Source organism: Cricetulus griseus, chromosome 2 (genome assembly GCF_003668045.3).
Source record: "Cricetulus griseus strain 17A/GY chromosome 2, alternate assembly CriGri-PICRH-1.0, whole genome shotgun sequence".
Classification (NCBI taxonomy): domain Eukaryota; kingdom Metazoa; phylum Chordata; class Mammalia; order Rodentia; family Cricetidae; genus Cricetulus; species Cricetulus griseus.
Genome location: NC_048595.1, coordinates 51108980 through 51122499, shown reverse-complemented (window position 1 = coordinate 51122499; position 13520 = coordinate 51108980). Strand labels below are relative to the sequence as shown.

Sequence of the window (13520 nt, the reverse complement as noted above, 5' to 3'; positions counted from 1 at the left end):
AACCTTGGCTACACAGTATGAGACCAGGAGAAAAGAAACAGTAGACCCTAAGAAAGCAGAAGCAATTAGTCTTAATATGGAAATTAAGGGGAAATGAGAGAATGACTCTAAAGCTCTGACTGCATTTTCTGTTTTATGGTTTTTTTGTTTTGTTCTGTTTTTTGTTTGTTTGTTTGTTTGAGATAGGGTCACATTACATAGTGCAGGCTAGCCTCAAACTTATGAACCTCCTACCTCTGCCCACCAAGTAGTGGAATAATGCTTATGCTTAAAAAACTGGGTAGACCCTGGAATCCAATTGAGAAGAGGGAGGAGGGATAAGCAAAGAAGCCAAGACAGTGCTGCAGACACCCGCAGAAACAGTTGACCTGACCTAATGAGAGCATGGAAACCCCAGTCATAAAGCTGCGGAAACAGCATTGGACAGAACCAAGTTCTCTGAATGTGAGTGCCAGTAAGGAGGCCAAGATAGTCTATGGGACCTCTAACAGTGGAGCCAGTCTTTATCCCTAGAGCACAAATGGACTTTGGGAGCCCATTCCCTATGGAGGGATACTATTGCAGTCCAGATACAGCAAGGAGGGCCTAGGCCCTCCCCCAAATGATATGAAGGACTTTGAAGGTCCCTTGTAGAGGGCCTCACTATCCCTGGGGAGGCATTTGGGGATGGGTTGGGGGGATTGGGGGGAACATGGGAGGACGGGAGGGCGAGGAAAGGGGGGGATGGATATGTAAATATGAGTAGTAAAGAATAAATTCCCCCCCCAAAAAAAACTGGGTAGACTAGTTGCCATTCACTGAGACAAGTATCAGAGGGAAAAGACATCATGTTCTGTTTTAGATATCATAATAAAGATGATTACATGTAAATGGTGGATAGATCAAGGACAAAAACAGGGACTTTTTCAAGAAGCCTGAGCCTAATCTAAAGCATATACTACCATGCCCCCCCCATGCCTCATGTCCTTCCTTAAATCTTCCTTAAACCTTTTCTTATTAAATTCCAATTCTGCTTCATAAACAAACAAAGAATACTGTTTGGGATACAACATTTAAGAAAGAAGCTAAGGTGGATGGAGAGGGCTCAGTGGTTAAGAACACAACTGCCCTCATAGAGGACCGAAGTTCAATTCCCAGATCACATTAAACAGTTCACATTCCTCCCAACACACACACACACACACACACACACACACACACACACACACACACACACAGAGAGAGAGAGAGAGAGAGAGAGAGAGAGAGAGAGAGAGAGAGAGAGAGAGAGACAGAGAGAGAGAGAGAAATGAGATATTAAAAACTGAATAAATCTCAAGAAAAAAAAGGAGCTAAGGCATGGTAATAAAAGGATTCTTATTTGAATTTATAGAAGAACCAAGAAAAGAAACATTTTAAAAGCAGGAAATAGCCAATGCTGAGGAATAATCCTTTTGTTCAGTGAAAATGTATTATCAGCTCATTGGCTGATAGCTAAGCAGGATTTTCAAGGCAGAGAAAATGCTGAGAAGGATGGAATCTGAGGAGTCTCGACCCAGACGTGAAAGAAGCAACATGAGAAGTTCATAGAAGAGGTAAACAACCTCAGAGAAGCACATAGATTAATAGAAATGGGTTAATTTAGGTTGTAAGAGCTGGCTGGAGACAAGCCTAAGCTTTCGGCCAAGCATTTATAATAAGAAGTCTCTGAATGGTTATTTGGGAGCAGCTGCTGAGACACAAAGAAACTCTGCCTACAGAATGTTGTAGAGTGATTTTAATATGGAGTATAAATACCATTTGATAGAGAAGTAAGGATTGCTGGTAAATTCCAGTATGGTGCTACCTAGAATGTTTAATAGTTGATGAGTAAGTATTATAGAAACAATTATAAAAAGTTTTGTGGGTAAAAGGAAGGAAATACAAAAGCAATTGGCTATGTATGTAAACCATGCTGAAAAACAACCGGGTAGAACAGAGACTGCCTAGATACTCATCAAACCATTTCAGCTGTTAGATTTCCTAGCTGGCCTTGCAACAGAGTGCAGCCAGAACTGTGTTTTGGCCAATGGAAAAAAGGCTGAAGTATGTGCTACTTCTGGATTTCATGATTAAAATATATTTAAAAGGGTCCCCTCTCCTCTCTTTCATCTATTATCTGAATAGAAAGGACTCTAGAGGAAGCAAAGCCATGGAAAAGCTGGGCCCTGCATGGCTGTGTGGGACCAACAGCAATTACTTATATCCTAACCCAGAACTCTAAGGCAACACAAACTAGACCATATCATGAATGAAAGTAACTCTTACTGTGCTAAGCTACTGAAATTGACAGCAATTTGGTCTGCTCCAGCTAATACAATGACCAGTATAAATAGCTGAATGGACTAGTAATCAATAGATGTGGTTACCAGGCTCCAGTTTCTGGAATCTGTATTACAGAGTCCCTATGTCTGTAATACTGAAATGGAATTTGAGTATTTTTTTGTTTCACATTTTTAATTAAAAATAGATGTTATTTTTATACAATATATCCTGATTATTGTTTCTCCCTCTACTCCCAGTTCCCCCTCCCCTCTCTTCCCCACCCTGCCTGTCTCTTAGTAGAAAAGAACAGGCTTCTTTTTTTATTTTTATTTAAATTAGAAACAATCTTATATATCAATCCCAGTTTCCTCTCCCTCCCATCCTCCCATGGCCCCCACCGACCCCCATCCCATCCCTCTTCTGCTCCATAGAAAGGGTGAGGCCTTCCGTGGGGGGGGGGGTGGAAATCACCAAATGATCTGTCACATCATTTGGGGCAGGGCCTAGGCTCTCCCTCATGTGTCTAGGGTGAGAGAGTATCCCTCTTTGGGGAATGGACTCCCAATGTCCATTCGTACACCAGGGATAAATACTGTTCCACTACCAGAGGCACCATAGACTGCCCAGGTCTCCTAACTGACACCCATGTTCAGGGGGTCTGGGACAGTCCTATGCTGGTTTCCCAGCTATCAGTCTGGAGTCCATGAGCTTGCTGTTGTTCAGGTCAGCTGTTTCTGTGGGTTTCCCCAGCCTGGTCTTGACCCCTTTGTTCATCACTCCTCCCTCTCTGCAACTGGATTCCAGGAATTTAGCTCAGTGCTTAGCTGTGGGTTTGAGTATTAATATTATATATTTTAAAAAATATGCTAGCAAGAATGGAAAAAAAAAGTCAATGGAAAGGGAATATCCAGCAAACAGAGTGTGCAAGTGAGTCTATTCACAGCTGGCTTCTTGCTGCACACATACCGTGCATCCTGATGAAGGAAATATGACATAGCAGGACATGCTAAGTGTATAACTCTTACACTAAAAATATCCACTAATGGAATCTCATGTTCTGATTCAATGCTCATCAAAAAGTTATCTTAGGAGTCTGTTGATTTTACTATGAAAGGGGAATAAATTGGCTAAAGGAGTGTCTGTTTTCCCTAATGATTATATTCATTATCAAAACTGACATCAATGCCTTATAACCATATTTAGCACATCTCAGTCTCTCTCAGACTAATCTACCCTGAGACACTGTAAAGAAAATTCACACTAACTTGGAAATTAACAGAGCATAGTTACCATGACAGGCCATAACTACAAGGTCCAACCTGAGCAAGCTGGCATTTTCAACAGATGAATTTGTTAGTGGTATTAAGGGCCATCATATTTTTCTCATACCATACTTAATACATAATCTGTTCTGTTATTTGGAATGAATAAGGTAGAAACACCAACATATAATTTGAAATTTGAATAAATGATACCTACATGCTAGGAAACAATTCCTTGCAGCAATTTTTATTTTGCTAATCCTTTCTAAGGATTCTGAAAAAAGTTGTAGAAAAATCCAAACATGAGTTATTTCTTAACATGACTACAAATATGTACCATCAAATAAAATACAACCATTTACAGTTCTAATATATAAATATGATGCCAGAAATGAAAGAAGGTAGGAAAAGTAAATCATGTCATTAGTTCATAGCAGAAAAATTGAATGTAAGCTTTCTAATAGAAAAAAATAAAATATTCTCTAAATAGAAACCATTCCTTTACTAACCCACACTCACCCAGCTTCTGAATTCTGTCTGCCTAATGCTACTCTTCATCTATTACAAAAAGTGAAACCAGTGTGTGATGGCTAATACTGTCAACTTGTCAGGATATATAATTACTCAGGGGACAAACCTCTGGCCATGTCTATAAAGCAGTTCCAAGGCTGGGTTGGAGTATGAAAACCCACTCTAATGTGGACAGCACATTCCATGGGCTGGGGTCCTGGACTGAATAAAAAGAAGATAAACCGAGCCCAGCATTTACCTCTCTCTGCTTCCTGGCTATGAACACAGTGAGACCAGCTGCCTCCAGCTTCTGCCACTGTGCTAGCCTTGTGATTCTGACTTGTTCCCTTCATGCTGTTGGCTAAAAAATTCTTGTTTAAGTTGCTTTTGTCTAATATTTTGTCACAGCAGTGAGAAAAGTAACTAACACACTGTACAAACAATCAACAATATTGTTTTTCTGCTACAATAAGTAAATGACTATTTGCATTACAATTTTGAAAACAGAACTCAACCATAACTCACTTGATGGCATAAATTCACTTAACAAGGCCTGAGTCAACTTTGATCCTTTACTATCTCACAAGTTGACCCAGCTCCTGGCTGGCAAATTGTACTTATAAACTAAAATAGAGGTATGCAAACATAAGCAAGAGGATATGAATTATACTAGTAGGACTTCCCTTAACACGTCTCTTTTTATCTTTCACTCCATGAAATCAAGATGAAACATTTTGATTTTCAGTAATGTACTTACACATTTCGGCAAGATATGGGCTTGTAAAAACCAACTTCACTTCCAGTAAAATGTGTTTCATTACCGCTGTAATCCTTACAAATTATGTTGGGTGCTGGAAAACACTGAACTAAAAACAGAAAAAGTGAATTTTTTCCCCAAAATTGGCAAAGCACAAAAGAACCTATTAATATTATAACAAACTACCTCCCATTGTAACAGAAGACAGAAGGGCTTTACTTTAGGCTGGAAGTTAAAGGATTGTTTATATATGTATGAAATGCATTTATATGAAAAATAAAAATGATAGTGGTTTCTTCATATAATAACATAAGTATCACTGTGTTGTTTTAGTTGTGTGCATGGCCCATCTACTTCAGTCTCTTGCCTCTGATGACAAAAGAGGAACTGTAAAATATTACTGTTTTTTAAAAAATTTCATCTCTAAGATAAATACTTGAATTTTTGTTGGCAATCCATTTGGTAATTATCAAGTTATTTTAACATAATCTATGGTTTATATCTCAAGCTTATATTAATCATTTGTGATGGCAAATCTTGACTGCCAACTGGATGGGGATCTAATCACCATAGAAGCAAACATCTGTGCATATCTGCGGAGTTCTATTAATTAAGGCTAACTTCGTTAGGGAAGACCCATTCTAAATGGGGGCAATATCATTCATTCCTTAGACTGGGATTGTAGACTAAACTACAAAGGAAAAAGTGAGCTGAGTACCAGCATTCATTGCTGTTCCCTCACTATGGATATAACGTGATCTGCTCCTGATGTCATAGCTTTTCTGCCACCATGGACGGTATCTCCTGACACTGAGACAGAAAATAACCTCTTATTTTATCTATTTTTATCATGCATTTTGACACAGCAACAAGGCAAGTAACTGGTGATACTACCGTACCGTAGACAATGGATTCCATAAATGTGTTTGTATCTTGACTCCTTCTAGGTCTTAATACAGTGTTATTTCAGCATTTAGCAATATCAATCCACACTCATAACCCAAGACATAATATAAAAAATTAGTACAGATGTTACTTTGTGGCAGGCAGACACTGTTCAAAAAGTATTAGAGCCTCATGGTGTAAAGAAGATCTTTGGTAAGGATGACCTTATCTCCGTTATTTTTGTCTTTTTCAGCCTTTGAACTTCTTGTAGGTAAAAATGACACTAAGATCACCTACATGATTGGACCATTGTGGTTAAATATATAAAACTATGCACCATAAAGTATGTAGCTTATAGTAGGTACTCAACACATTTGTTTGTTTGAGACCAAATCTCATGAAGCCCTGACTGGTCTCAAGCTACTTGCATGTGGCCAAGGTTTACCTTGAAGCCTTCATTTCCCCACTTCCCAATCCCAAGAACTTCAATTAAAGACATGATACAATGCCTAGCTTAAGAAACATTTGGAAATAGCTTCTTGGCAGATTTATCAAGTTAAGATAACATTATTAGAGTAGGTACTAACTTTTTATATAAAAAAGGGAAATGGCAGGCATGGTGGTACACACTGGGGAGGCAGAGGCAGGTGGGTCTCTGTGAGTTCAAGACCAGCCTGGTCTACACGGTGAGGTCCAGGCTAGCCAAGCCTACATAGTGAGATCCTGCCTCAAAAAAAATAAAATAAAATAAAAACAAAATAAAACAACAACAAAACCCTGGATAGATGAAAGGAGGATGTGAAAGCACACAGGGAGAATGCTGTGTGGAGATGGAGGCAAAGATTGAGTTGATACTACTGCTAGGCAAGGAATAGCAAGAATCACTGGCTGTCTTGGTTATGGCTTCTATTGCTGTGAAGAGACACCATGACCATGGCAACATTTTTTTTTTCTTACACATTCTTTTTTCCCCATTGTCTTTTTGTTTGGTTGCTTTGTTTTGTTTTTCGAGACGGGTTTCTCTGTGTAGCTTTGTAGACCAGGCTGGCCTCAAACTCACAGAGATCCACCTGCTTCTGCCTCCCGAGTACTGAGATTAAAGGCATGTGCCACCACCGCCTGGCTCATGGCAACTCTTACAAAGGAAAACGTTTAATTGGGGTGTCTCACTTGTAGTTCAGAGGTTCAGTCCATTATCATCATGGTGGGACATGGTGGTGTGTGTGCAGACATGGTGTTGGAGAAGTGGCTGAGAGTTCTAAGTCTTCCAGGCAACGGGAAGTGATCTGTCTGGTTGGGTGTGAGTTGAGTATATATGAGACCTCAAAGCCCACCTCCACAATGACACACTTCCACCAACAAGACCACACCTATTTCAACAAGGCCATGCCTCCTAATAGTGCCACTCCCTTTGGGGGACATTTTCTTTCAAACTACCACACTGGCTACCATCAGAACTATGGAAGGGGGAAAAGGAAAAAGGACTGTGCTCTAGAGCCTGAGAGGAGCAGGGCTCTGTAAACACTTTGATTTAGATGTCAGATTCCCAGCCTCAAGAGCCACATAAAGACAGAAGGTTAGAACCAATGCTACAAAACTGCCCTATGATCGCCATCCACATAGCTGTGGCATGAATGCACCTGCACTTACTTAGACACAGATTGTCTTAGAGTTTCTACTGTTGTCATAAAACACCATGGAAAAAATCAACTCGGAAGTTAAAGGGTTACAGTTACAGCTTACAGTTCTACAGTACCATCCACCACTGAGGGAAGTCAGGACAGAAACTCAAGCAGGGCAGCAACCTAAGGAAGGAGCTGATCCAGAGACCATGGAGGAGTGTTGCTTACTGCTGCTGCTCATGGCTTGCTCACCCTGCATGGCCCACAGAGAACTGGGCCTTCCCACATCCATCATCAATCAAGAAAATCCACAGGCCAAGCTGGTGGGGGCAATTTCTCAACCAAGATTCCCTCTTTTAAAATGACTAGCTTGTGTCAAATATTCCGTCTTTAAATAACAATAGTCTATCTAAAATACCCAAAATATCTCAACTATAAGTCCCAGTAAAATCAAATATAAGTTACTTTTTTACTCCAAGGGGAAGAATCAGGGCACAGTCACAATCAAATCTAAGCAAAACCAAAGTCCAACAGTTTAATGTAAAGCTCAGTGTCAGATTTCTGATAGGCTTCCAAGGGGTAGGACCTGGTAGAGGACGTAGGTCACTGGGCATGGCTTTGAATATTCTTATCTCCAGTCTGACCTGTCCTTTCTTTGTTTCCTGGCTGCCAAAATATGAACAATTTTCCCCTAGCAAGCCTTTCCATCATAGTGTTTCTGTCTTACCACAAGCCTAAAAGCAATGGAGCCAGCCAGGCATGGATTGATGTTTAGGAAACCACAAGCCAGAAAGAAACCTTTCTCCCTTTCAATTTTTCCTCTCAGGTATTTTATCACAGTAACAGAAAACTAACACACATGGGAAATGGTTCCTTATTATATGGCCTTGTTAGCTCTGTCTGCAGACTATCTAAAATCAAGTCTTCAAGAGACAAAACAGTGTTTTTTATTCTAATTATGGATCTTTTCTCGCTTTTCTGTTCTTTCGAGATAGGGTTTCTCTGTGTAGCCCTGGCTGTCTTGGAATTTGCTCTGTGGACCAGGCTGGCCTCAAATTCAAAATTCCACCTGCCTCTGCCTCTGGAGTGCTGGGTTAGGCTACTAGTCCCCTACTAGCCCCACTTCTCTCTTTCTGCTGCCAATTACATTGTAGAACTCTCAGCTTCTTCTCCAGCACCCTGTGACTGTGTGTCACCATGCTCCCTATCATGATGATAATGGACTAAGACTCTGAGAACGTAGGCAGGCTCCCAATTAAATGCTTCCTTTATAAGAGTTGCCATGGTCATGGTGTCCCCTGACAGCAATAGACCAGTGACTAAGACAGAAAGCACTCTATAAATTTCACCTAGATTTACATATATTTAGAATGAGAGAGGCTCCCCTAAATTATTAGATTGAGGAGTTATTCACTATCAGAATCACTTCTCTGACATATTTTTGATAAGTGATACACATATAAAATCTTTACCATACTGTTTTTATATGTAGGATATACTAAAGTCCACGTTTCATGTGTATAATATGGGCAATACGGTTCTGTGTAAATTACTGAACCATTTCACGCTCCTCTCTCACTACAGAACCCAGGCTGGCTTCAAATCCACTATACAGACCATGATGGTCTCAAGCTCATGAGCTTCCTGTCTCAGCCTCCTTGGTGCTGGGGTTATAGGTGTGTACTGCCATGTCCAGCTTCAAGTTCTTTCCAGTATTTAAAAAAAACATGTCCAAGGGTGAGCAGAGGCTCAGTGAGTAAGCACACTTGCTGCCAAGCCTATCATCCTGAACTTGATACCTGGGAACAGGGTAAAAGGCAAGAAGAGACTACTGCAAGGTCTCCTCACCTCTACACATGTGCATTGCAATTGCCAGCACCAACATCCACTGGTAACTCTGATCCTAGGAGATCCAATTCTCTTTTGACTGCTACAGCCTCTTGCATGCACACAGTACATATATAGATAGTCAGACATACACATAAAAATCTTTTAGATTTTCAAATAAGAAAATGAAACATATAAAAGTCCTAACTAGTTGGGCACCTGTAGTACTTTGAATAAAAATGCCCCCCATAGGCTCATATATTTGAAAAGGATTAGATGTGGTCTTGTTGGAAGAAGTATCACTGGGGGTGGGATTTGAGGTTCAGAAACCCACGCTAGGGCTAATTTCTTGCTCTCTGCCTATGGATCTGAATGTAGCTCTCTGCTACTGCTCCAGTGCCATGTATGCTGCAATGCTCCTTGCCATGACAATAATAGACTAAACCTCTGACGTTATAAGCAATCCCCCAATAAGAGTTGCCTTGGTTATGGTGACTCTTCACAGCAACAGAACAGTGACTAAGATACCACGGTGGTGCACACCTTTAATCCCAGCACTGGGGAGGCAGAGGCAGGAATATCTGTGAGTCTAAAGCTTACACAGTGAGAACTTATCTTAAAAAGAGATAGAAACAAAACAATAGCAAAACCCCAACTAAAGAGCTATATTTCTATTTCTGTCACAAAGCTTGAAAGTAAAACACTAGAAATATTTAAAGAGATAGATATGTTTATCCTGACTTTAGTATCACACACACATCCCCCAAAACATTTTATCATACAATATGTACAAGAGTTATATTTTCATATATCAGTTAAAGATAAACTTAAATAAAACTTAAAAAACATGAGCTATATAAGTAGATTCTAAAGTTTTAAAATAAATAAGTATATAATAATAGAAAGCATCCCAGTTTATGTAATTAAGAAAAATTGCTTTTTAACTTAAAGAGTGACACTGGGTATAACTTGGGAAGAGCATGCAAGGATCCCTGGGTTCAATCCCAAGCACCAAAATTAGTTTATTAACCAATCAATCAATTGAATATTCACAATTTTTAATTAGTCTAACACAACATAAAACACATTTATTAGTAACCCTTAGGGGTTATGCACTGCTCCTTGAAATACTAAAAATATTACAAAATATTTTAAAGACAAGATTCTGGAAATCTTACCATGAGCTGTGTAGTTTGTACAGTTAACTGGTTCTTGCGTAGCATCATTTATTAATGGTTCTTTACAAATATATGTTTAAAAAGTTAAGGAAATTGGAATTATATTTCTAGCATAAAATACTATGTTTTAAGTGCCTCATAACTCTTGTCAATTCACATGTACAGAGAGACTCTGAGTTTGTACTAGTCAACAAATTCAGATACAAATTCACTGTTAAACCTGGTATGGATGGTACATGCCTTTAATCCCAGCATTTGGGAGGCAAAGGCATATGGATCTCTGTGAGCTCAAGGCCAGCCTGGTCTACAGAGTGAGTTCCAGGACAGCCAGGGGTATGAAGGGAGAACCTATTGCAAAATAAAACAAACCTAAATACACTCTTAGTGTTGCTTAGATAAGAGATGAAAATTAAATTATAGGAAACTCATATAAAATAAATTTGTATCAAAAGTTCTAGTTCAATTAAGGAATAAAAACAAAGCAACAATAAAATTAAAAATCTTGCCCATGGGTAGAGGGAGGGGCTCATGTCTTTCTTTAATCCCATCACTCAGAGGGGCAGAGGCAGGTGGATCTCTGTGAGTTCCAGGATAGCCAGGGATACCCAGAGAAACCCTGTCTTGAAAACCAAAATAAATGAACGAATAAATAAATAGAATAAAAATCTTTACCAAATTATTTTAAGTTTAAAAGAAAATCAGGTTCCAGGGATTCTAGATTCAACCAATTCACACTTAATTTCATGTAACACAAATAGGCAAGGAGGATACCATTTGTTATTCCTATGCCATAAAAGCTCAGCTGAGGTTCAAACTTTGAGTCATGTAAATGACAGGTAGCAAAATCAGGTATCCCGATTCCAAGCCTTGGGCACTTTGTATGTGACTATAGGAAGGTGGCTGTTTTCTGTGTGGTCAGTGACTCCAGTAGGATTTTTAAGTTTCTAAAAAAACCCCTCTAATAGATGCTAAAACAGTAAGAATAGTTTTAAGTTTTATTTTCTTAAGATTTTATGATTCACATCCCAATGGAGTAGGTATGGTACATACAAGACGTCTCTGTCACAGCTTGACACTCATTTAGGACTTCTAAATCGATACTGGAAATTTCATCTTTAGTTAGGCCATTAAGACAATGTGCAGTTGTCATCATCTCAGAGTTCTACTGGCTTCTCACTGGGGTTCAACAGTTCATAGTTAGCTCGGTTACTTCTTAGAAGGACACTCGTGTTATTCCTAAGATAATGCTAAACTCAGTATGTCAGAAACTCCATGCCTATTATTGGTTTTAGCAAATTATGAGGTACTCTGTGAAAATCTAATGGACACCTCTCCTCAATTTGCATAAGATGTTACAGAATTTACTTAATTTTAGCATTTCTCTTAATCTTTCTTGCTTCTGCAGGTTTGAGTATCCGTATACAAATGTTTGGGCATTGTGTCAGTAATACACATTTCACCTTGTTCCTCTAGTTTAATGGTGTTGTATTGGACAATTCACTTGCTCCTAATTCATACTGGTCATCTGTAAATAACAACAAACAGAACAGCTGTGTCACTGATACTAGCATGTTTTATTCATAATTCAATAGACATAAATAATTTGCTCCTTCAAGAGGCCCCATCCTTAACTGAGGAGCTATTGCCAGTTGATGGCTTGTAAGTTACAGGGCCATAGTTTTAAGGGTGTGGTCCCAGGTAAGTCACCTATGCTTCAGTGGATAGCCCCACACCTCTGAGGATATGAGCAGCAGATATTTGACTACCTAGGGTTTTTTTGGGGGGGGGGGCGAAGTTAAGAGGAAGTGGGAGGGTCAAAGAGCATTTCTGGAAGGAGTTAAGAGTTGAAAAGTCTCAGTGAACATATTCAAAATCTATTGGATAAAATTCTTACCAAGTATTAACACAAATATTACATTTTAAAATATTTAGGAGGATCTCTTATTTTAAAACACATAATAATCGTTTGTCTAAGATCACAATGTGAAGCAGTCAATGGCCTGACAGTCAGTCCATCTGAGGATGGCTGGAGGTGATGTGTGTAACGTTAATGACAAATAAGAAATATGCACTGGTCCACTAGTAACCTTTGTCTCCTTCAACACCTGCAAGCTTTCAGGGAAGCCTCTGAGATCAGTGTTTGCATGTCTAGTGTCTGGGACAAAGCCTGCTGGATGTGTGTGTGTGTGTGTGTGTACGCGCTTGAATAAGCGAGCGCACCGGAAAAACACAGGGTCAATCAGAAAAGGAAGTGCCAATCTCTGGTCGGTCCAGGGGAAAGCACACGGTGCTCGGCCCTCCGTCCCCTTAGCCCTCCTCACCTCCCGGGGTTCATTGGTCACTAGAGCCGCAGCAGAGGCCACGGGCCCCATCCCACAGCCCCGGGTCCTGCTGAGCGCCCGGGACCCGCGGCTTTCCGGAGGATATTGTCCCACCCTGAGGTCCTCACACTTGGGCGTCTCCTCGCTCCCGACGGCGCCAGAGGCAGCGCCCCAGTGTCCCGCGGCGACGGTCACGAGCCACAGAGTGCGGAGGAGGCCCGGAGGCCCCGCCGCTGGGGAAGCCTGACCCGCGGGCCAGGCGGCCGCCATGTTGGGCACCGCGTCCTTGCGCTTCCGGTTCCGCCCCGGCGATGAGGAAAGGCCTTAAAGGGGCCTGGCCCCAATGGAGGTTGCTGAGGTCTTTGGAAAGTTGCTCCCAGGGGGTAAGATGGTTCAGTCACATATGCGAGTTTTGTTTTGTTTTAAAAATATGTTTTCTTGTTACACTTGCGCATGGACCATGCTAATCTCTGCATCGTTCCAATTTTAGTATATATATACTGCCAAAACAAGCATGGAAATTTTAAAAAATAAATAAATAAATACACCAGGCCAGGAGATGGCTCAGTGGGTAAAGGCTCTTGTTTCTGAGCTTGACATTCTAGACTCAATCTCTAGGCACACACACATAAAATAAATAAAATGAATATAATAAAAAAATACTCAATTAGGGGGTCTTTTCTGGTAGAATTCCCTGAGAACCCTCACATGGAGACAGTAATAGGTCCTTGTAATGAGTCACAACTGGCACTTAAGTGCTGGCAGAAGAACTCAGAGTTCATGCAGGCACTTGTCTCAGCTCATAGTGGGCACCACCTTTGATCCCTGAGGCCCCAAAAGATGAGAGTTTCCCTACAGTTGGAAAAATTTGGATT

General features: G+C 40.4%; 2 protein-coding genes across 2 annotated transcripts in view; one reads left to right on the top strand and one right to left on the bottom strand.

The window, feature by feature from the left end:
* Nucleotides 1–12942, bottom strand: part of Tm2d1 (TM2 domain containing 1) — a 29045-nt gene extending 16103 nt beyond the window's left edge. Inside the window, exons 1-3 of the mRNA XM_027400467.2 lie at nucleotides 12752–12942; nucleotides 10325–10398; nucleotides 4813–4921 (exon numbers count right to left, since the gene is read on the bottom strand). Coding sequence (XP_027256268.1) covers nucleotides 4813–4921; nucleotides 10325–10398; nucleotides 12752–12915 — 347 coding nt within the window. The 5' untranslated portion in view covers nucleotides 12916–12942. The remainder of the gene's footprint in view (nucleotides 1–4812; nucleotides 4922–10324; nucleotides 10399–12751) is intronic.
* Nucleotides 12896–13520, top strand: part of Patj (PATJ crumbs cell polarity complex component) — a 320448-nt gene continuing 319823 nt past the window's right edge. The window contains exon 1 of the mRNA XM_027400463.2: nucleotides 12896–13028. The gene's annotated coding sequence lies outside the window, so the exon portion shown is untranslated. The remainder of the gene's footprint in view (nucleotides 13029–13520) is intronic.